Below are 21,001 nucleotides of genomic sequence, written 5' to 3'. Positions count from 1 at the left end.
ATGAAAAACTAAGTAAATATTTTGTAACACTTTGAAAAATTTGGCAATTTTGCAAATAGTCACAATGAAAGAGTATCCTATGGATTTGTACACAGCTCCTCTGCAGACCTAAGTGTCTCCATAGTTCCAGACTACAACCTCTGAATCCGCCTTCCGTCTAGCACCCATTTCTCCATTGCGCAGATTTGATCGTTCGAGGCAGGGACATAGAATGACTATGGTGGACTCGGCGTATTCTGGATTGTAGGTTGTTTGCTGATGGAGCACAGTACATAAACTATATATATGTCTGAGAGGACTTTGTTCAGGCGTAAAGAATCAACTTCATTCATGTGAAAGAATACAGCCCCTCCTCCACCATATCCAGGTTAGATGTGTAAGAGAATATGTCGTTTCTTTTGGGGTCAAAGTGCAGTTGTTTGCAATTTACATGACATTTTATGATACAGAAAATTGCTGAAGGATGAGGTAAGACTCCGAGCTTGAGATGTATGTCTACAATGATGTCTGTCAAAAGACGCGCACGTGGCTAATCTGAGATTCTTCATCTGTGGACTGGAATATCTAGAGAATTCAGATGCAGATGCTTCTTCTGACAGGACATTCTTGCGTACGCTGTGTTGTTGCAGTACTCTGAAACACTGCGACGATTCAGAGAAAACATACTTTAAAGAGTCAGCTGAGGACTATGCGTCTCAGATGACCAGTGCGAGGCCGGTACCGGCTCCCCTAGACTGACAGGTCTCTCCTTATACACACAATACTGCAAACAGGTAGCACAGGTTCTGGAGACCACTGAAAGGTCACAGAGGTCCTGAAGACCACAGAAAGGTCACAGAGGTCCTGGAGACCACAGAAAGGTAGCAGAGGTTCTGGAGACCACAAAAAGTTAGCAGAGGTTCTAGAGATCACAGAAAGGTAGCAGGTCCTTGAGAGCACAGAAAGTTAGCAGAGGTCCTGGAGACCACAGAAAGGTAGCAGAGGTCCTGGAGACCACAGAAAGGTAGCAGAGGTCCTGGAGACCACAGAAAGTTAGCAGACGTCTTGGAGGACACAGAAAGGTAGCAGAGGTCCTGGAGACCACAGAAAGTTAGCAGAGGTCTTGGAGACCACAGAAAGGTAGCAGAGGTCCTGGAGACCACAGAAAGATTCAATGAGATTCTCTAGTGGCCCATCACCTGTAGACATTATACACTGCTCAAAAAAATAAATGGAACACTCAAATAACACATCCTAGATCTGAATGAATGAAATATTCTCATTGAATACTTTGTTCTGTACAAAGCTGAATGTGCTGACAGCAAAATCACACAAAAATCATCAATGGAAATCAAATTTATTAACTAATGGAGGCCTGGATTTGGAGTCACCCCCAAAATTAAAGTGGAAAAACACACTACAGGCTGATCCAACTTTGATGTAATGTCCTTAAAACAAGTCAAAATGAGGCTCAGTATTGTGTGTGGCCTCCACATGCCTGTATGACCTTCCTACAATGCCTGGGCATGCTCCTGATGAGGTTGCGGATGGTCTCCATTGGGATCTCCTCCCAGACCTGGACTAAAGCATCCGCCAACTCCCGGACAGTCTGTGGTGCAACGTGATGTTGGTGGATGGAGCGAGACATGATGGCCCAGATGTGCTCAATCGGATTCAGGTCTGGGGAACGGGTGGGCCAGTCTATAGCTTCAATGCCTTCATCTTGCAGGAACTGCTGACACACTCCAGCCACATGAGGTCTGGCATTGTCCTGCATTAGGAGGAACCCAGGGCCAACCGCACCAGCATATGGTCTCACAAGGAGTCTGAGGATCTCATCTCGGTACCTAATGGCAGTCCGGCTACCTCTGGCGAGCACATGGAGGGCTGTGCGGCCCTCCAAAGAAGTGCCACCCCACACCATTAAATGCCACCCCACACCATTACTGACCCACTGCCAAACCGGTTATGCTGAAGGATGTTGCAGGCAGCAGATCGCTCTCCACAGCGTCTCCAGACTCTGTCACGTCTGTCACATGTGCTCAGTGTGAACCTGCTTTCATCTGTGAAGAGCACAGGGCGCCAGTGGCGACTTTGTCAATCCTGGTGTTCTATGGCAAATGCCAAGCGTCCTGCACGGTGTTGGACTGTGAGCACAACCCACATCTGTGGACATCGGGCCCTCATACCACCCTCATGGAGTCGGTTTCTAACCGTTTGTGCAGATACATGCACATTTGTGGTCTGCTGGAGGTCATTTTGCAGGGCTCTGGCAGTACTCCTCCTGTTCCTCCTTGCACAAAGGAGGAGGTAACGGTCCTGCTGCTGGGTTGTTGCCCTCCTATGGCTCCCTCCAGATCTCCTGGTATCTGCTCCATGCTCTGGACACTGTGCTGACAGACAGCTACCCTTCTTGCTACAACTCTCATTGATGTGCCATCCTGGATGAACTGCACTACCTGAGCAACTTCTGTGGGTTGTACTGTAGACACCGCCTCATGCTACTGTACCTCTAGGGGTGAGAGCAATGGCAAAATGAAAAAGTGATCAAAACAACAGCCAAAAAGGAGGAAAACAGAGAAATGATCTGTGGTCACCACCTGCAGAACCACTCCTTTATAGGGGGTATCTTGCTAATTGCCTATCATTTCTACCAGTTGTCTGTTCCATTTGCACAACAGCAGGAGAAATTGATTCACAATCAGTGTTGCTTCATAACCTGACAGGTAGATTTCACAGAAGTGTTATAGACTTGGAGTTACATTGTGTTGTTTAAGTGTTCCCTTTATTTTTTTGAGCAGTATATTTGTGCCCCACTAGTAATCTTTGGCACATTAACCATCTCCCAAGGCATCTACAAGGGCAGTGCTTCTGTGATAGACAGATTTACCATGTACTATTGTGCTAGCAATTTATGGGATGGTTAGTTAAAAAAAAGTTTGCAAAGGGTAATTATAAGTTTTACAATTTTTGGAAATTAATGTTTTGTTTTTTCCTTTTCAGATCATCCAAGCTTCACCCCAGATTCAGAAGGGGATCTTTTCTTCCTCCTGGACAGTTCCGGAAGTGTCACCTACGATGAGTTTTCCAAAGTCAAAAAGTTCATTGAGGATCTTCTCCAACCTTTTAGGTTTGGTCCACAGGACGTTCAAGCTAGTGTTGTTCAGATCAGCACCAACCCTACACTGGAATTTCCCTTGAACCAATACAGTTCCAGTAAAGATGTCCAAAATGCCATCCAGAAAATAAGACAACGCATGGGGGATACAAATACAGGCAAAGCTATTGATTACGTAAAGAAGAACCTTCATGCAGTAGACTTTGGTTCTAGAAGTGACGTCCCAAAAGTTCTGGTGTGGGTGACGGATGGATTGTCCACTGATGACATCTCTTGGCCTATGAAGCTCCTCAAGGACATGGGCGTTTCAGTATTTATTATTTCCACAACTGGTCGAGGAAATTTCCAGGAATTATCTGCTGCAGCCAGTGAACCAAATGAGAAATTCCTAAAGTTTGTGGATAAAGATGATCTAGGCATCATTACAAAGGAACTGAGGGACTCAATTATTGGTAGGTAGATCTACCACACATAGTGAATGAAACACTAGGGTATCCTAAGTTTCTTCAATTGGTGATATTAGTTGTCGGACTACAAAAATCAGTAAGTTATCATTTATTCAACGGTTAGGTGATGACTTGTTTTCACCGCAAAATCCCTTTAAAATGCCAAATCCTTTTCTCTCACATGAAAAAAGTCACCACCCAAAGTATCTAGCTGCCGCCCCCCTCCCAATTGAGAACATGTGAGCTCTCGGCTGAACTGGGTGTGCATATGCATGGCGGACCCGGGAGTTGGCGTATAATGAGCTTTATATATATATATATATATGTGTATATATATATATATATATATATATATATATATACAGTACAGACCAAAAGTTTGGACACACCTCATTTAAAGATTTTTCTGTATTTTCATGACTATGAAAATTGTACATTCACACTGAAGGCATCAAAACTATGAATTAACACATGTGGAGTTATATACGTAACAAAAAAGTGTGAAACAACTGAAAATATGTCTTATATTCTAGGTTCTTCAAAGTAGCCACCTTTTGCTTTGATGACTGCTTTGCACACTCTTGGCATTCTCTTGATGAGCTTCAAGAGGTAGTCACCGGAAATGGTCTTTCAACAATGTTGAAGGAGTTCCCAGAGATGCTTAGCACTTGTTGGCCCTTTTGCCTTCACTCTGCTGTCCAGTTCACCCCAAACCATCTCGATTGGGTTCAGGTCTGGTGACTGTGGAGGCCAGGTCATCTGGCGTAGCACCCCATCACTCTCCTTCTTGGTCAAATAGCCCTTACACAGCCTGGAGGTGTGTTTGGGTTCATTGTCCTGTTGAAAAATAAATTATGGTCCAACTAAAGGCAAACCGGATGGAATAGCATGCCGCTGCAAGATGCTGTGGTGCCATGCTGGTTCAGTATGCCTTCAATTTTGAATAAATCCCCAACAGTGTCACCAGCAAAGCACCCCCTACACCATCACACCTCCTCCTCCATGCTTCACGGTGGGAACCAGGCATGTAGAGTCCATCCGTTCACCTTTTCTGCGTCGCACAAAGACACGGTGGTTGGAACCAAAGATCTCAAATTTGGACTCATCAGACCAAAGCACAGATTTCCACTGGTCTAATGTCCATTCCTTGTGTTCTTTGGCCCAAACAAGTCTATTCTGCTTGTTGCCTGTCCTTAGCAGTGGTTTCCTAGCAGCTATTTTACCATGAAGGCCTGCTGCACAAAGTCTCCTCTTAACAGTTGTTGTAAAGATGCGTCTGCTGCTAGAACTGTGTGTGGCATTGACCTGGTCTGTAATCTGAGCTGCTGTTAACCTGTGATTTCTGAGGCTGGTGACTCGAATAAACTTATCCTCAGAAGCAGAGGTGACTCTTGGTCTTCCTTTCCTGGGGCGGTCCTCATGTGAGCCAGTTTCTTTGTAGCGCTTGATGGTTTTTGCAACTGCACTTGGGGACACTTTCAAAGTTTTCCCAATTTTTCGCACCGACTGACCTTCATTTCTTAAAGTAATGATGTCCACTCGTTTTTCTTTACTTAGCTGCTTTTTTCTTGCCATAATACAAATTCTAACAGTCTATTCAGTAGGGCTATCAGCTGTGTATCCACCTGACTTCTGCACAACTGATGGTCCCAGCCCCATTTATAAGGCAACAAAATCCCACATATTAAACCTGACAGGGCACACCTGTGAAGTGAAAACCATTTCCGGTGACTACCTCTTGAAGCTCATCAAGAGAATGCCAAGAGTGTGCAAAGCAGTCATCAAAGCAAAAGGTGGCTACTTTGAAGAACCTAGAATATAAGACATATTTTCAGTTGTTTCACACTTTTTTGTTAAGTATATAATTCCACATGTGTTAATTCATAGTTTTGATGCCTTCAGTGTGAATGTACAATTTTCATAGTCATGAAAATACAGAAAAATCTTTAAATGAGAAGGTGTGTCCAAACTTTTGGTCTGTACTGTATATATATATATATATATATATATATATATATGGCCAGTATTAGTTTTGGTTACTTTTTACTATGGGGTTTTTCTCCTTCGTATTCATTTATGTGTCTCTTCCATTGTTGGATCTAAATTATGACGCAGCAGCAATTTCTATCTTTAGACCCAAGTAACATACGCCTATGGTTACGAGATACATATCAGGTTTTTGTAATGCTGGCTGAAGCTGAGATGTCTATGACACAGCGAGATCTAAATCCAACTAAACACTGTCACTTCTGAGTCACTGCAAACCTAGGGAAGTCATAGTCAGGTCTCACCTGAATTGTGGGCAGGGGTTCAAGTCTTCACCTCTATCGCCTTCACTATCATCAATTTCATTTAGCAAATGTTTTTTTCTCAGTGACTTAGAATTAGATTTCACATGCGTGGTACTGTATTTCGAGAGCACCCTTCCTTCTGCTCATTGTCAACCCTGATGGTCACCCCAGCTATATGACCATTTATGGAGTAGCACCTTTCAAATTTGATGCATTTCTTCCTTGGTGGATGTCACTTTTAAACTCATGCAGAATATTTTCTTGACAAAGTAGAATATATTAATTACACATTTACTAGCTGTTAAAATTCTGTCCTTTAAAGGGGACTTTTTACTGTTTTTTTTTTATTGAAATTGAGCCCCTCCCCCAATTGCCCACGCTCCGCTGATTCTGGAACAGTTTTTCTTTTTCTTCTGCGCCCCTCCGTTCCAAAGTTATGCCCCTGGTAATAAAGGTGCATATATCACAGAACTTCTCTGTGGGCGTGGCCATGTTCTGATTGGCCAGCATCAGAGGAGAAATACGCAAACGCCCACAGAGAAGTTCTGTGGTATACTCCCAGGTGATTGAAGGGAAAATTAGCTTCTTTATTACCAGAGGGAATATCTTTGGAGCGGAGGGGCAAAGGAGAAAAAGAAGAACTGTTCCAGAATCAGTGGAGTAGTGACAATTGGAGGAGGTGCTCCGTCTAAATTTAAAAAAGCCAGTGAAGAGTCCCCTTTAAGAGCACCAAAAATAGAATGCTGCTTAAAGTATGGATCTCATCCAAAATATAAACATGCTCTTTATTAGATAATCAGATGTTAGAGCAGAAGCCACATTTTCTTAAATTTGTTTTATTTATAGATATACTGCCGTTTTTCTATTTTGCTTCAGTGGCCATTTTGAAAAATTGGCAACGAAAAGCGCAGCCATATTTGATGTCCCCTTTTTGTCTCGGAAAATGATGATCAGCTTTTATTTTGTCAATCACTTTGCAATTCAAAAGCAAAGTGACTTTTTTACCATTAGTGACATCCAATATGTCAGAACTTACTGTGGCTAATTACTAAAGAGGAATACTAGCTTTTCTAGGATATAAAAAACATCTGAGGCCAATATCACACTCTGATTCTTTACTCTGTATGTGTTGCCTGTCAAATGTCAACCTAGGAAAGATCTTCACAGGTCACTGTCCACATAGCACTGACAATCTACATAATGCTCAGGACTACATAAGTAGTGCAGTGTATAATCTACATGATGAAAGGATCACATGTTGAAGTCTTTATGTGAACCTAATAAATATTGTAAAAAAAATGTTTTTAAGTGTTTACAAGGAATCTTTCATCAGATTCATGCTGCCCAAACCACGCCACAGCCTTTCAGAGCAAGACTAGTCTGGCTGCAATTGCATAGCCTGTATCTTATTCATGTTGCCCGTGGTTTGGGCAAAATAGTCATATATATCCCAAAATGATACTAATAAAAACTACAGCTTGTTAAACAAAAAGCAAACCCTTATAAAGCTCCGAATATACGAAAAAGATATGGGTCTCCGAATAAGATGCCAAAAATAATACTGCTACATTTTTTTTAAAGTTATTTTCCTGAGCAAACGTTGTAAAATGTAATAAAAAAAAACACATTATAAATTGAATATCAATGTAATCATATTGACCCATAATATAAAGGTATATATTTATTTATCCAGCAGGGTGCACCCCCCAAAAAGTTCAAAAAAACAATTCTAGAATTGTTGGTTTTGTTCAATGTATCCTACAAAAAAATTGAAGAAAAAGTGGACAAAACAACTTATGTACCCAAAACAGTTACCAGTAAAAACTACAGTTTATCACAAAAAATAAGCCCTTCCGAAAACTCTGTCTATGGAAAAATATATAAAAAAAAAAGTTATGGGTCTCAAAAATGGTGACCAAATAAAAAAATTTTTTTTTCAATTTTTTTTTTTTTCAAATATAGAAAAAAATAATTTGTATTCTCATTATCACATCAAACTACAGATAAACAAATGGCATGTCAATTTTACTGAATTGTGAACAGTGTTTTAAAAAATAAATACAAAATTCCTTTTTTTGTCCATTTCAGTTTCCAAAAGTGTAATAAAAAGTGATTAAAAATTCATATGTACCCAAAAATGGGACCAGTGAAAACTACAGGCTCAGTTGATAGAAAATTGGTAAACTTAGGGCTCTCTGAGTAAGGAAACAGCTATTTTTTGCAGAGTATTTTTTAAAAAAACTGTTTGTTTTTTCTTTGTAAAAAAAAAAAAAAATGTAAATCCACTTTTATGATGTATGGAGTACTGCACAAGATGAGAAAGAATAAAACTGAAGGTTTTCCTAATCAGCAAGAACTTTACAGAAACAGAATATTGAATAATGCTGCCATCTAGTGTCCATTTTTAAGTACCGCAGCCATAGAAAAATAAACTTTATGTAACACCTAGGAAAAATAAACATTTGATATTATTTCTTATTACATCTTTAAATTTTATTTTATATATGTACATTATATGATTTTATCATTTTCTTCTCAACACATACAGAACTGATTAAAGCAAAGAGACTTCAAGCACTGAATATAACAACAACAAGCTTTCTGCTGACCTGGCCCAGGTTACTATCCAAAGACATCGGCCATTATGTTTTGGAATACGCACCAGTGGCAGATTCAAAGAAGATACGGCGCACACTGCAGGGGGATCAAACAAGTTTAGAGATTACAGGTTTAACTGCAAATACCACTTATGAGGTCACACTGCACCCTGAGTCGAATGTTGAGTATTTCCAGCCTCAAACGATAAAAGTCTCTACTCTTCAAGGTAAAATTATTGTGGTAAGGAATTAAAAATGCACAAAATAATGTAATATTGCAAGTGATAAGTACATACATAGATAATATGGTTGAAGAAAGACACAGGTCCATCAAGTCGAACCTATAATCCTACAGTACTGATGAACATCTATTGCTTCATATCAGGGGAAAATGAATAGACCATTGAACATGTTGTGGCTGAGAATTACATATTCTCACTGCTCTTACAGTAAAGAATCCATAGTCTCACTGCTCATACAGTAAAGAATCCATAGTCTCACTGCTCTTACAGTAAAGAGTCCATAGTTTCACTGCTCGTGCAGTAAAGAGTCCATAGTCTCACTGCTCATACAGTAAAGAATCCATAGTCTCACTGCTCATACAGTAAAGAATCCATAGTCTCACTGCTGGTACAGTAAAGAATCTATAGTCTCACTGCTCGTACAGTAAAGAATCTATAGTCTCACTGCTCATACAGTAAAGAATCCATAGTCTCACTGCTCATACAGTAAAGAATCCATAGTCTCACTGCTCGTACAGTAAAGAGTCCATAGTCTCACTGCTCGTACAGTAAAGAATCCATAGTCTCACTGCTCGTACAGTAAAGAATCCATAGTCTCACTGCTCATACAGTAAAGAATCCATAGTCTTACTGCTCGTACAGTAAAGAGTCCATAGTCTCACTGCTCATACAGTAAAGAATCCATAGTCTCACTGCTCATACAGTAAAGAATCCATAGTCTCACTGCTGGTACAGTAAAGAATCTATAGTCTCACTGCTCGTACAGTAAAGAATCTATAGTCTCACTGCTCATACAGTAAAGAATCCATAGTCTCACTGCTCATACAGTAAAGAATCCATAGTCTCACTGCTCGTACAGTAAAGAGTCCATAGTCTCACTGCTCGTACAGTAAAGAATCCATAGTCTCACTGCTCGTACAGTAAAGAATCCATAGTCTCACTGCTCATACAGTAAAGAATCCATAGTCTTACTGCTCGTACAGTAAAGAGTCCATAGTCTCACTGCTCATACAGTAAAGAATCCATAGTCTCACTGCTCATAGAGTAAAGAATCCATAGTCTCACTGCTCGTACAGTAAAGAATCCATAGTCTCACTGCTCGTACAGTAAAGAGTCCATAGTCTCACTGCTCATACAGTAAAGAATCCATAGTCTCACTGCTCATACAGTAAAGAATCCATAGTCTCATTGCTCTTACAGTAAAAAATCCATAATCTTACTGCTCTTACAGTAAACAATTCATAGTCTTACTGCTCGTATAGTAAAGAATCCATAGTCTCACTGCTTGTACAGTAAAGAATCCATAGTCTCACAGCTCGCACAGTAACAAAATAAGTAAATAAATAAGTGGTTTATTTCATCATTTCACCTCACTTGGATTGGTTTTCCCATTTTTCAATACCAATAAAATACAAATTAAAATGAATGGTGTCATTCAAAACTAAAACTCAGCCTGCAAAAAACATGCCCTGATACAACTATTTTGAAATCTATGGCTCATGGAAGGAAAAGAAAAGATGAAAGCACAAAAATGAAAAATTCCTGGGTTTTTAAGGTGTTAAGTTATCCCCCTCAATGTTGATTCTACACTATAAACCCCCAGCAAGGTAATTATTAAAATTAAGAGGACCCAATACTGACCCCTATGGTACCTGATTAGTAACTGTGAGGAGTGTGTTCTTATAATAATCATCATTAATGACTCCCATTGAATACATAAAGGACAGTTTGCCAGAGTGAAAGATGTTCTTTCTTATGGGCTATTCGCTTTGGTTAATAGCGATGATAAGCAGGGGTCACCTGACATTAAGGATTTGGGTCTTTTGCTGAGACGACATCTCTGAGTTATTAATTTAGTAGAAAGCAGTGGATTTGCAACATCCATAATCAGAACATTTTCTTACTTTAGAGGTGAAAGAAGAGAGGAATCTGGAGGTCCTGGATATAACAACTACAGGTTTTGTGTTGAGTTGGACGAGGTTATCTGGGGATACAGGAATGTATGTCCTGGAGTATTTATCACTGTCTGACTCAAAAAGCAAGTTACAGAAGACGAAGTCGGTGGAGGGGACTAGTGTGGTCCTTAGTACTTTAACCCCAAATACCACCTACCAGGTCACCCTCCTTCCTGACTCCAATAACCCCAAAATCCAGCCTGAAACAATCCAAGTGTCCACGCTCCCAGGTATGTCTTCTATATCAGTGTTTTTAATGCTGTTCATCTTTGTGCCATTATAGCAGAGTTTGTTGTTCCTAAATGGGACCTTTTACAAGGAGAGAACCCTGTGGGAAATACTCTTAGTGCAACTTTGGACATTGCACCCCAACTCCTTTTTTTTCCATAATAATAGATAAGTGGGACAAGCACCTGGTGAATCCAGGCAAGGGTCTTGGGTGCCCACTCTGCCCTGGCTTCCGCTTCACTTCATATTTGGATGTGCACTTCATGTGTATGGAATGGGCTCAGAAGTAGAGCCTGCTCCATAGTGCGGATGGCGGTGGTCTTATACGCAGGCACCCGAGTATAGTTGCTTGATCAGATGTAGCTCAAATCATGGTTAGACTGGCCCACCAGAGAACTGGTGGGCCCTGGCTTCTCCTTCAGGAGAGTTCATAGCGCAAACCTTGCAGCTGCTATGGGGCTCTTTAGCGGGGGAGAAAAGTGGGCCCTCAGAATCAAATCCTCTGGTGGGCCCAATGTTCTTCAGTCTGACACTGGCTCCAATCACAGCAGTTTAACTTCTTAGATGACGCTGTCAAACATGACAGTAGCATCTAAGAGGTTGGAAATATAGGAAGAGGAAGAGAAGGTCCCTTCTGTTCCCCATTGGCGCCCCCTACAAAATGACTGCAGGATGTTGATGGAATTGTCAGGGGCCTCCGGGAATTTACTGAAAGCCCCCGTGTCTGCCATGAGTGGCTGGGCTGTATAGGAAATCAGTAATTTTACAATTCGCCGTAATATTACAGTATTATGATCAGTTGATCCTTGGTTCAAGTTCCCTGGAGGGGCTTCAACATATTTGGTATCACTGCATGCATAACTTTCCAATCTAATAAAATGTTATAGTATTTATCGTAGATGGTGAATTCGCCCTCCAAAAATGGCAGAATTACTTTTATAGTTACTTCACCTCCCAAAAAATGGAATAAAAAGAGATAAAAAGTTATAGGTCTTGGAAGATGAGGAGGGAAAATCAATAGCACTGAAGGGTCCAATGGGACTCTGTTGCTTAAGAGCCCACATAAACCTGGATCTGGTCCTGGTAATCCCACTAATCTCTCCTGGTCAATCAGCCAATCACAATCTTTCACACTAATCTCTCCATTTGTTACGTCTGTTCTACAGATTATATCCAAGCAAGAAATCTACAAATTCTAAGCATCACATCCACCAGTTTTAATGCCTCCTGGTCCAGGTTGATAGGTGATATGGGTCGTTACTTTCTGGATTATGCTTTACTGTCTTATCCAAGGAGAAAGACAAGGAAGACGTTGTATGGAGACCAGACCAGTGTGATGGTCAGTGGGCTAATACCAAACACCACCTACCTGGTCACGTTCATTCCTGAATCTGAACTAGAGGCTTCACAATCACAGACGCTCCCGGTTTCCACTCTACCAGGTAGGACGTCTTTACTCTATCGTTATTATAATACATAATACAACACCCAATGACAAGGAATGTCCTAAGAAACTCCTGATCCAACCATTGGTAAAGGGATTGGACTGTTTAGGGATAACCCATATAAGTGCATTTCGAGATAATGGATGGTACTCATCCATATAGTCATTGTAAATAACAGCAATCTTGTGAAATGAACCTCAATGGGCTTATGTTCCGAGTCTTATGGAAGGAGGCAATGTCATGAGGTTTATGGAAGGAGGCAATGTCCTGAGTCTTATGGAAGGAGGCAATGTCATGAGGTTTATGGAAGGAGGCAATGTCCTGAGTCTTATGGAAGGAGGCAATATCATGAGGTTTATGAAAAGAGGCAATGTCCTGAGACTTATGGAAAGAGACAATGTCATGAGGTTTATGGAAGGAGTCAATTCCCTGAGCTTTATAGAAGGAGGCAATGTTATGAGGTTATGGAAGGAGGGCAATGTCCTGAGGCTTATGGAACAAGAGCAATGTCCTTAGGCTTATGGAAGGAGGTAATGTCATGAGGTTTATGAAAGGAGGCAATGTCCTTTGGCTTATGGAAGGAGACAATATCTTGAGGCTTATTGAAGGAGGCAATGTCATGAGGTATATGAAAGGAGAGCAATGTCTTGAAACTTATGGAAGGAGGCAATGTCCTTAGGCTTATGGAAAGAGGCCATGTCATGAGGTTTATGGAAGGAGTCAATGCCCTGAGCTTTATGTAAAGAGGCAATGTCATGAGGTTTATGGAAGGAGTCAATGCCCTGAGCTTTATGGAAGGAGGCAATGTCATGAGGTTATGGAAGGAGGGCAATGTCCTGAGGCTTATGGAACGAGGGCAATTTCCTTAGGATTATGGAAGGAGGCAATGTCATGAGGTTTATGAAAGGAGGCAATGTCCTGAGGCTTATGGAAGAAGACAATATATTGAGGCTTATGGAAGGAGGCAATGAACTGAGCTTAATGGAAGGAGGCAATGTCTTGAGATTTATGAAAGGAGGGCAATGTCCTGAAGCTTATGGAAGGAGGCAATGTCCCGAGCTTTATGGAAGGAGACAATGTCCCAGAGCTTATGACATTCTCTCCTTTCAGAGATTGGAAGTTTAGGGACAAGTTCAGGCTCAGGTTGTGTTGACATAATTGGTCTGAGAGAGTGCATTGGAAAACCAGATTTTTGTTTTTGTTTGGGACCTCCCTGTCCTCATGCACTACCCGCTGAAAATGTTTTAATTTTGGAAAGTTTTGATTGTTTCGCTGAGATATTTTACTTGACATCTTCTATGAGTTTTTTATTATACAATTTAATATGTGATGATTTGGTTCTTTCCCTATAGATCACACACAGACAAGAAATTTGCAAGCTCGGGACATCACAAGCACTGGATTTCTCTTATCCTGGACAAAGCTGCCTGGAGATGAAGGGCGCTATGTTTTGCAGTATATGCCCATTTCTGATCCAGGGATGACACAACAGAAATTTGTGCATGGAGATGAGACCAGTGTGGCTGTGAGTGGCCTAAACTCAGGTACCACCTATCAGATCACATTGATCCCGGAGCAAAGTGCAAAGTTTGCTCCTCCTGAAGTCATCATGGTATCCACTCAATCAGGTAGGTGAAGCCTGAAGTATCAGGGTGACAGTCACTTCCAATCAGTGTCCTTTAACTCTTCCTTTTGCTTTCTGTAGCCTAAGTGGGAGGGCTCTAAAACAAGACTGTGTACAACAGAGAGACAGTCTCCTATATAGTAGTACATTTCTAGCAATATAAGCTGAAAAAAACTGTAAATTACAGTGGAGCTATAAAAAGGTATATATACAGCACATAAAGGTATATATACAGTACAGACCAAAAGTTTGGACACACCTTCTCATTTAAAGATTTTTCTTTATTTTCATGACTATGAAAATTGTACATTCACAGTGAAGGCATCAAAACTATGAATTAACACATGTGGAATTATATACTTTACAAAAAAGTGTGAAACAACTGAAAATATGTCTTATATTCTAGGTTCTTCAAAGTAGCCACCTTTTGCTTTGATGACTGCTTTGCACACTCTTGGCATTCTCTTGATGAGCTTCAAGAGGTAGTCACCAGAAATGGTCTTCCAACAATCTTGAAGGAGTTCCCAGAGATGCTTAGCACTTGTTGGCCCTTTTGCCTTCACTCTGCGGTCCAGCTCACCCCAAACCATCTCGATTGGGTTCAGGTCTGGTGACTGTGAAGGCCAGGTCATCTGGCGTAGCACCCCATCACTCTCCTTCTTGGTCAAATAGCCCTTACACAGCGTGGAGGTGTGTTTGGGGTCATTGTCCTGTTGAAAAATAAATTATGGTCCAACTAAACGCAAACCGGATGGAATAGCATGCCGCTGCAAGATGCTGTGGTAGCCATGCTGGTTCAGTATGCCTTCAATTTTGAATAAATCCCCAACAGTGTCACCAGCAAAGCACCCCCACACCATCACACCTCATCCTCCATGCTTCACGGTGGGAACCAGGCATGTAGAGTCCATCCGTTCACCTTTTCTGCGTCGCACAAAAACACAGTAGTTGGAACTGAAGATCTCAAATTTGGACTCATCAGACCAAAGCACAGATTTCCACTGGTCTAATGTCCATTCCTTGTGTTCTTCTGCTTGTTGCCTGTCCTTAGCAGTGGTTTCCTAGCAGCTATTTTACCATGAAGGCCTGCTGCACAAAGTCTCCTCTTAACAGTTGTTGTAGAGATGTGTCTGCTGCTAGAACTCTGTGTGGCATTGACCTGGTCTCTAATCTGAGCTGCTGTTAACCTGTGATTTTTGAGGATGGTGACTCAGATAAACTAATCCTCAGAAGCAGAGGTAACTCTTGGTCTTCCTTTCCTGGGGCGGTCCTCATGTGAGCCAGCTTCTTTGTAGCGCTTGATGGTTTTTGCAACTGCACTTGGGGACACTTTCACACCTGTGAAGTGAAAATCATTTCTGGTGACTACCTCTTGAAGCTCATCAAGAGAATGCCAAGAGTGTGCAAAGCAGTCATCAAAGCAAAAGGTGGCTACTTTGAAGAACCTAGAATATAAAACATATTTTCAGTTGTTTCACACTTTTTTGTTAAGTATATAATTTCACATGTGTTAATTCATAGTTTTGATGCCTTCAGTGTGAATGTACAATTTTCAAAGTCATGAAAATACAGAAAAATCTTTAAATGAGAAGGTGTGTCCAAACTTTTGGTCTGTACTGTACATGAACCAGGGGACATCTTAAGCCCTGCATCGCTTTGCCAAAGAAGCCCTCTACAAGCCATAAAGAGACCACTTTAATCTAAAGTTAAATCTAAAGTCCTTGTGAAAAATGTTTGATTTGTACCCATATTACCTAGATACAGGTTTCCCTTTTTTTTTCTTATAGTACCTATTCTGATTTATGGTTTTATTCCCATACCATGTTCTGAGTTAATTTGCACAAGTTTCCTGAGTAATGAAAAGCTCATCTTCTTTTTAGAACAAGTTCATCCAGGGAATTTTCAGGCCATGAATATAACAGCGACAAGTTTTTTGGTGACCTGGTCCAGGGCTCCTGGAGACTGGGGCCGTTACATTGTGGAATACTCCCCTGTGTCGGATCCAAGTGCAACATTACAGAAGACTTTATCTGGGAATGATAATACCGCTTTGATTAGTAACTTAACCCCCAATACCACCTACCAGGTCTCCCTTACCCACGAGTCCGGGGTCCAGTATGGAAGAATTCGAGTGTCTACTCTCATAGGTAAGTTCACTGGGGTGAAGTTTCAGTCTAGTATTGATCTCTTGGGGATATTCTGCAAATTAGAAGTTTATTCAGATGAATATATAATCAATCTACATAAAAAGTGGAGCAACTTTGTAACAAAATGTTCTGTCATTTCTGTATTTACATGTTGTCATGGGTTTACGGAGACAGAGAGGAGCCAGAAGACTGCAGCGACTGAGTTCATGTACTCCTGCATTGAATAGAAGCACTTCTCCCCCTTATTAAATGGTGCTGGTTTCTGTCAGCAGTGCAGGAGTTAAACTACTCAGCTTTGTGACTTGGTAGCTTCCTTCTTGGAGGTTCTCAGCTGTGCAGTATCAGCCACTCCCCTCTTCTATATAGTCTCTGCTCTGGCTATCAGGATTGCCAGTCTTGTACTGCCTGGTGAGGAGTGGAGGATTCGGTGTTCGGTAGAGGGGTTTAAGGAGAGTTGTTCTGTGACTGTTGCTTAGTGTTTTGGTTTTGTGTATTGTCCCATGCTGTTCTATTTTTGTTTACCTTCCTAATCCCTTTGGTGTTTCCCTCTGTTGTCTGTGAGTGCATATTTTGTATGTTTGGTATTTTCATTTATCCCTATATGTCCTTTCCATGTTTGTCTGCTTTGTGTATTTACATACACTATTCCTCCCCACTTCCCTGGGTGGGGAGGGGACCAATAAGGGCTGATTCAGGAGAACAGCAAGTTATGTGGCCCCAGCATCTTCACCATCAGAAGTAACCTGGGGAGCAGGGATAACTAGGGCGCCCCTAGCGTTAGGGATAGGGTAGGAGCTCATGGTCCCGGGTTATCAGATAACAGTATCGTGAAACGTGTTCAAAATTGAAATATATACAAATTACTCAAATACACTAATTAAGGAAGATGTCAGGGGTCACCGGCAGCTCCACATTTGGCTTGGATGTAAGACAGGAGAGAGCATCATGAGTTGGTATGTCACCTGTGTTGTATGTGAAGGGGACTGGCTGACTGCTCATTTCAGAGTCTAAGCCAGACCCCATCTGACCCCTTTACACACCACAATGGTAATGTGCCAACATCAGATGCTCTCACATGTGTGGTATCTAAGCTGTTTGTTGAGCTATCAGGACCCTGGACCAACACTTAGATCTTGAGATTAGGGCACCATTTTTAAAAGTGTTGTCCTATCACAACATATTGATCCATAGGATAGGTCATTAAGATCAGATCCGTGGGGGTTTCACACCCATCTAGCACCCCATTGATCAACTTTTACAAGCTGCAGTGGTAGCTGAATGTAAACACTCCTAACAGAACTGTAAAGTGCAGCTCCAGTCAATGTGTAGCGGTCGCTTTGTAGATTTTTTTGCCTGCTAAACAACCTATTTAATGCCAAGGTACAGCCTATATTATATACCAGAGCTGTAATCACAATTCTGCCAGTTTCAGAGCTGAAATTTTCCAGCATTTTTTGCTGATTCAGTGCCTTGAATGGGAACCATAAAATACATAATGGACATTGTTTAGCAGAATGGAAAATGTTCCTTCTCATGGGCCATTGGTGTTAGTTAATAGAGGTGATGAGAAAAGGACACCTGAAATAAAGTATTGGGGGCTTTTGCTGAGACGACCTTCATGAGCTATTGATTTAGTAGAAAACACTGGATTTACTTTACCAAATCCAAAATCAGGATATGTCCTGAGGTTTATGAAAGGAGGCAGTGTTCTGAGGTTTATAAAAGGAGGCAATGTCCTGAGACTTATAGAAGGACGCAAAGTCCTGAGGATAATGGAAGGAGGCAATGTCCTGAGGCTTATGGAAAGAGGCAATGTCCTGAGGCTTATGAAAGGAGGCAATGTCCTGAGGTTTTTGGAAGGAGGCAATGTCCTGAGGCTTATGGAAGGAGGCAATGTCCTGAGGCTTTTGGAAGGAGGCAATGTCCTGAGGCTTATGGAAGGAGGCAATGTCCTGAGGCTTTTGGAAGGAGGCAATGTCCTGAGGCTTATGGAAGGAGGCAATGTCCTGAGGCTTTTGGAAGGAGGCAATGTCCTGAGGCTTTTGGAAGGAGGCAATGTCCTGAGGTTAATGGAAGGAGGCAATGTCCAAAAGGCTTATGGAAGGAGGCAATGTCCTGAGGCTTATGACAATCTCTCCTTTCAGAGGTTGGATATTTAAGGACAAGTTCAGGCTCAGGTTGTGTTGACATAATTGGTCTGAGAGAGTGCATAATAATTTTTTTGGGGGGGAGTTGGGATCTTTTTGTCCTCATGGACTCGCCTCCGAAATTTTCGAATTTTGAAAAGCTTCGATTGTTTAGCTGAGATATATTACTTGATATGTTATGAATTTTTATACTATATTTTATATGTGATGACATGAATACTTTCTTATAGATCACACACAGACAAGAAATTTGCAAGCTCAGGGTATCACAAGCACCGGATTTCTCTTAACTTGGACAAAGCTGCCTGGAGATGAAGGGCACTATGTTTTGCAGTATATGCCCATTTCTGATCCAGGGATGACACAACAGAAAATTGTGCATGGAGATGAGACCAGTGTGGCTGTGAGTGGCCTAAAATCAGGTACCACCTATCAGATCACATTGATCCCGGAACACAGTGCAAAGTTTGCTCCTCCTGAAGTCATCATGGTATCCACTCAATCAGGTAGGTGAAGCCTGAAGTATCCGGGTGACAATCACTTCCAATCAGTGTCCGTTAACTCCTCCTTTTGCTTCCTGTAGCCTAAGTGGGAGGGATCTGAAACAAGACTGTGTACAACACAGAGGCAGTCTCCTGTATAGTAGTACATTTCTAGCAATATAAGCTCAAAAAAACTGTAATGTAAATTACAATGGAGCTATAAAAAGGTATATATACTGCACATAAAGCTCTATACAGATCAGGGGACATTTTAAGCCCTGTCCCGTTTTGACATAGAAGCCCTCTACAAGCCATAAAGAGACCACTTTAATGTGAAGTGACTAGTCCTTGTGAAAAATGTTTTGTTCGCACCCATATTACATAGATATAGGCTTCCCTTTTTTTTCTTATTCTATTCTTATTCTGATTTTTGATGTTACTCCTATACAATGTCCTGTGTTAGTTTATACAGATTCTCTAACGATAATCCCATATTCTTTTTAGAACAAGTTCATCCAAGGGATTTTCAGGCCGTTAATGTAACAGCGACAAGTTTTTTGGTGACCTGGTCCAGGGCTCCTGGAGACTGGGGCCATTACATTGTGGAATACTCCCCTGTGTCGGATCCAAGTGCAACATTACAGAAGACTTTATCTGGGAATGATAATACCGCTTTGATTAGTAACTTAATCCCCAATACCACCTACCAGGTCTCCCTTACCCACGAGTCCGGGGTCCAGTATGGAACGATTCGAGTGTCTACTCTCATAGGTAAGTTCACTGGGGTGGAATATGCGTCTAGTATTGATATATTGGGAATAATCTGTAAATTAAATGTTTATTCGGCTGAATATATAATCAGTCTACATAAAAAGTGGAGCAACTTTGTATCAAAATGTTGTCATTCCTCTATTTACATGTATTTAAAAATGAAATATATACAACTTATTCATATATATGAATTAAGGAAGATGTCACGGGTCACCGGCAGCTCTACATTTGGTTTGGATGTGATACAGGAGAGAGCTTTATGTGTCAGTATGTCACCTGTGTTGTATGTGAAGGGGGCTGGCTGACTGCTCATTTCAGAATCTAAGCCACCCCCCATCTTTCTTACCTGATGCACAGCGAGAGAAGCTGGCTAGCTCATGTTTTGCAATGAGCAGTCAGCCAGCCCCCTTTACAGACTGCACTGGTAACGTACCGACACCAGATGCTCTCACTTGTGTGGTGTCTAAGCTGAATGTGGATCTAATGGGACCCTGGACCAACACTGATATCTTGAGATTAGGGCACCTTTTTTAAAAGGGTTGTCCGGTCACAACAAATTGATCCATAGGATAGGTCAATAAGATCAGATCTGTGGGGGGTTGACACCCACCCGGGACCCCCATCGGTCAACTTTCACAAGCAGCAGCTGGTAGCTGAATGTAAACACCTTTAACAGAGCTGCAAAGCGAAGCCCCATTCAATGTGTAGCGGTCGCGCTTCAGATTTTTTTCTCTGCTAGACAACCCATTTATTACCTAGTTAGAGCCTATATTATAGACCAGAGCTGTAAACTCAATTTTCATTGCTAAAATTTTAGAGCATTTCTTGCTGATTCAGTGCCTTGAATGGGAACCATAAAATACATAATGGAGACAGTTTGAAGGAAGGAAACAATGTCCTGAGGGTTATGGAAGGAGGCAATGTCCTAAGGCTTATGGAAGGAGGCAATGTACTGGGGCTTATGGAAGGAGGCAATGTCTTGAGGCTTATGGAAGGAGGCAATGTGCTGAGGGTTATGGAAGGAGGCAATGTCCTGAGGGTTATGGAAGAAGGCAATGTCCTGAGGCTTATGGAAGGAGGCAATGTCCTGAGGTTTATGGAAGGAAGCAATGTCCTGAGGTGTATAGAAGGAGGCAATGTCCTGAGGCTTATGGAAGAAGGCAATGTCCTGAGGTTTATGGAAGGAGGCAATGTCCTGAGGCTTATGGAAGGAGGCAATGTCCTGAGGTTTATGGAAGGAGGCAATGTCCTGAGGTTTATGGAAGGAAGCAATGGCCTGAGGTGTATAGAAGGAGGCAATGTCCTGAGGCTTATAGAAGAAGGCAATGTCCTGAGGTGTATAGAAGGAGGCAATGTCCTGAGGCTTATGGAAGAAGGCAATGTCCTGAGGTTTATGGAAGGAGGCAATGTCCTGAGGCTTATGGAAGAAGGCAATGTCCTGAGGTTTATGGAAGGAGGCAGTGTCCTGAGGTTTATGGAAAAAGTCAATGTCCTGAGGTTTATGAGAATCTCTCCGTTCAGAGATTGGA

At 41.6% G+C, this 21,001-nt stretch overlaps 1 protein-coding gene across 1 annotated transcript in view; it reads left to right on the top strand.

The window, feature by feature from the left end:
• Nucleotides 1-21,001, top strand: part of VWA1 (von Willebrand factor A domain containing 1) — an 89,013-nt gene that overhangs the window by 49,141 nt on the left and 18,871 nt on the right. Inside the window, exons 2-9 of the mRNA XM_073656841.1 lie at nt 2,983-3,549; nt 8,383-8,658; nt 10,583-10,858; nt 12,023-12,298; nt 13,654-13,929; nt 15,806-16,072; nt 18,450-18,725; nt 19,206-19,472. Of these exons, the coding sequence (XP_073512942.1) occupies nt 2,983-3,549; nt 8,383-8,658; nt 10,583-10,858; nt 12,023-12,298; nt 13,654-13,929; nt 15,806-16,072; nt 18,450-18,725; nt 19,206-19,472 (2,481 nt within the window). The remainder of the gene's footprint in view (nt 1-2,982; nt 3,550-8,382; nt 8,659-10,582; nt 10,859-12,022; nt 12,299-13,653; nt 13,930-15,805; nt 16,073-18,449; nt 18,726-19,205; nt 19,473-21,001) is intronic.

This window comes from Phyllobates terribilis, unplaced genomic scaffold, assembly GCF_046119375.1.
Source record: "Phyllobates terribilis strain yellow unplaced genomic scaffold, ASM4611937v1 Scaffold_12__6_contigs__length_324123572, whole genome shotgun sequence".
Taxonomy (NCBI): domain Eukaryota; kingdom Metazoa; phylum Chordata; class Amphibia; order Anura; family Dendrobatidae; genus Phyllobates; species Phyllobates terribilis.
Note: the sequence above shows the minus strand (reverse complement) of the source record. Positions and strands in the feature narration are given on the sequence as shown.